Source organism: Parambassis ranga, chromosome 8 (genome assembly GCF_900634625.1).
Source record: "Parambassis ranga chromosome 8, fParRan2.1, whole genome shotgun sequence".
Classification (NCBI taxonomy): domain Eukaryota; kingdom Metazoa; phylum Chordata; class Actinopteri; family Ambassidae; genus Parambassis; species Parambassis ranga.
This window is the reverse complement of record NC_041029.1, coordinates 15414987-15418445: the sequence shown is the minus strand read 5'-3', so window position 1 is coordinate 15418445 and position 3459 is coordinate 15414987. Positions and strand designations below refer to the sequence as shown.

Sequence of the window (3459 nt, the reverse complement as noted above, 5' to 3'; positions counted from 1 at the left end):
TGTTCACAGTGATGAGCAGGGCGTGGTACACAGGATGTGCTACACAATCAATTCAATGAAGCTGCAGGTGGAATTTATGTAAATTAGGCTCAGTAACTGCAGCTTCAATGGACTCTTCAAAGTCTCTGCTTGGCCTTGTGAAGATACATTAAGTGCTAAATGTCATAGTTCCGCCTGTATTTGTGTTATTTTGACACTATAAACTAACGTTTTTGCTCATTTTGGCAGAGAAATAATTGAATAAACAAAGAGTTTGCACGATGTGATTCAGCGGCTGACAGGTATTAACGCTGATCTAGTAGCCGAGGGTTGCTTCACACAGAGCCTCTGATGGAGGAGGTGGATGAGAGAGGTTTGAATGCCATACTGTTGGCATAGCAACTGCAACGTGAGCACTCATTCCCTCACTGACATTTTTAATTTTAATTCAAGTTACCTTAGGAGTTGGGAGGAAAAACATCAGCGACACAGACGCCAGCAGCACACGGTAGTGTGACCGTGTCGCCACCATGTGGTTGGGTTGAGCTGCGCATCGATTGCTCTGCGTTGGATTGAGAACGTCTGCCTTGCCTTTCCAGTCTCGCTGCTCGACCGCTGCACCACCGTTCAGAGATGGCAGCGCTGTCATCACCGCTGCGGGTCTGCCGGGGAATACTGAAAGAACTACGGACCATCCAAGGGACCAGGATACAAGCAGTCACTGGCTTACGGCTATGTCTGGACCAGTTTCGCAAGAATAAGGCGAGTTTCTGAACTTACTCTAAGCTAGGCTAACGTTAGCTAAGTTGCTAACTAACCACAACACTGCATGGGACTTGAGCGGCTAACAGTATTTATCTTCTAATATAAATTACTACGTTTCGGTACCGTTTTGCTAGTTTAACAAATATGATAATAAACGGAATAAAACAGTCGGATGCTGGAGGGGCCTGTCGATATGTTCACGGGTATTACAAGCAATGGTTCAAAGCAAGGTGACTGTGAAGCAGAAGGGCATGCTAACATTAGCTAGCAGTAACGTTTAGCATAACAAACTATGAATGCAGCTAAAGTAAACACGTGCAACCTGCTACCGGGATTATTAGGATTCAAACCGATTTTTATGCATTAATTAATGTACAATTATTATTATTATTATAAATATTATTATATATATTTATATTATGAATATAAATCGTTAAGAAAGTTTCAACAATTTGTAGGATATCAATCAGAGACCATTAGCTGTGTTTGAAATCTATTAAAAATATTATCTGTGCATTACCAATATACTGTATTCAAATCTTTCAGTAATAAGCGTTTTTCATCATAAACTACATTAACAAATACTGCAACAAACTACTGTAAAAACAATATGTTTTGATTAATCAACAGTAAGGAGCTTCTTCCACCCTTAAGTTGTTTTTTTGTTTTGTTTAGAGAAGGGCAGTCCTCTGTTCTGCTCTACCATTCAACTCGTGGCATTAAACATGTCGCCTAAGTGCTTGTGGTTCTGTTGTTATTTCTGTTTAGGCATATAGGCTTAAAGCTTGTATTAGTAATGCTCGGGAGAACATGGCTCACCAGTGTGATTGAATGAATGTGCAGTCACTGGAGCAAAACAGCTAGGAGGAACTCTTGCTTGTCATTTTGTATTAGCGCTGCTTGGAAGGGGATCCCAAGGCATTATAATTATATAGCTGAGACTCTATATACAGGCGGACCTAATGCTTACTGTCCGTGTAGCTGTGTGCTTTTTCTTTCTAAGTGGAGTGGACGCTGTGGCAGCATGACTGTTTATGCTTCAGTCAGATACCATGACTCATGCTGCATGTTAGTCCAGGTTGTTATTTATAAACTTCATTATATTTTTATCTGTGTTGCACTTCTAAATGTTTACATGGCTAGAGCAGAATTCTTTCTACATTTTCGGTCCTATGGAAAAGGTTGTTGCCACAATATTTGCACAAAATGTAGAATATTTGAGGAAAAGGTCTGATTAGACCTGCACTGTGTACCTGGTCAGGTTGTCTTCTTCACATGCATACTTGCCGTTCCTTCATTTATGTTTTCCTTATTTACCTTTCCCATACAGGTAACAGGAGAACGGTACTGCCGTGCCAGCAGGAGGCCCATCACACCTCAAACACGTACCTGTGTTTGCTGGCGTCTACCAGGAACCACCTGGCCCTGCACAACTTTTACCACAGCAAAGGGGAGCGCAGCCCTGACAGGTGGCCGGCCTCGTGGGGCTCAGGTTGCCCACGCAGCCAGGAGGCAAAGGCTGGGAGAAATAAGGACACTGTAAGAAAGTCATCCGGTCACATGGATTGAACTCCACTCAGAGGTGTAAATGTGTGACGGGAGCCTGGCAGGATGGAGGCTGTGCCATTATGAACAGCTTTGAGGGAATTCTTCTTGTTTTGTTGTCCTACTAAGGAAATAATAAGCTGTGATTGGAAATGTGTTAATATAGTGTAGCTTCCTTTTGTCTGTGTTTCCTTGCTGCTTTAATGGACTGTAAGTGCATTTAGATTTATGTCTCCCATTAAAATACCAATCATTGTTACACCATGATTCTTGTGTTTTCTACACATCAGCCTGTGCATTTATTGAACTGAAATTCATCTACTATTCTACCAGCAGCATGCTTCAGCCTGCTCTCAACAGAAGAAAAACATTTCTGCAGAGTAAGTGTTTTTGTCAAGTGAGAGGTTTGGAGAAAGTAGAGCCGCTGCTTCTCCACAGTGAGAGGAGGAGCCTGTTGATGCGGTTTGGCCATCTGCTGAGGACGCCCTCTGTGCATCAACCCACACGACTTTAAGGCTCGAGGGGTTCACAGGGCCCTGGAGTTTCCAGGTACCAAGGAGGAAGACGGAGGAAGGTGGTGGACAGAGAAGTCCGAGCATCCTGATGAAACATGTCAGGTTTTAAAGTGCATCTGTTCAAAGATCCCCACAGAGAGCACCATGGTGATGAAGCTTTAGGACTTTGATCAGTATATTAACCTTCCTGATGGTCTAAAGCTGGTCGGTGACTCTAGTTTGCATGATTCAGTCCTTTGTGCAATAGCAGCTGGCTGGTAACTAGTGAGGATTCAGGATGAGATAAGGCTGCTTACCAGCAACCCAGGGAGGCACAATGCTGCAATTCACATATTATCTGCAGACTCTGCAACGTTCTGTGTACAAAAGACAGCGATGGTCACAGCAAACATTAATCAGCTCTGTCTGAGAGGCACAGAAAGCTCGAGGCGTCCATCCACATCTCCCTCATGCAGCACCTCCATTTTTCTGGCCTGTGTTAGTTAATTCTACCCTTCCTGTTTCCTCTTACTCTTCAGTGGTGACTAACATTAGCCTTCAGTGCGAATTTAAATAGACCAACCCTGAAGCAAAGCAACTCAGTGACACAGGGAGGAAGATGTGCACCCATGTGCTGCCCCAAACTCACAGAGAAAGAGGGGGGAGAGAGAGAGAG

At 43.5% G+C, this 3459-nt stretch overlaps 1 protein-coding gene across 1 annotated transcript; it reads left to right on the top strand.

Moving 5' to 3' along the window:
* Window positions 1–588: 588 nt before the first annotated feature.
* fmc1 (formation of mitochondrial complex V assembly factor 1) lies at window positions 589–2548 on the top strand. The gene is given in 6 exon segments (XM_028412512.1): window positions 589–678; window positions 680–716; window positions 719–741; window positions 2075–2096; window positions 2099–2206; window positions 2209–2548. Coding segments are annotated over 6 exon segments (324 nt in total). The 5' UTR covers window positions 589–612; the 3' UTR covers window positions 2277–2548.
* The last annotated feature ends 911 nt before the right edge of the window (window positions 2549–3459 follow it).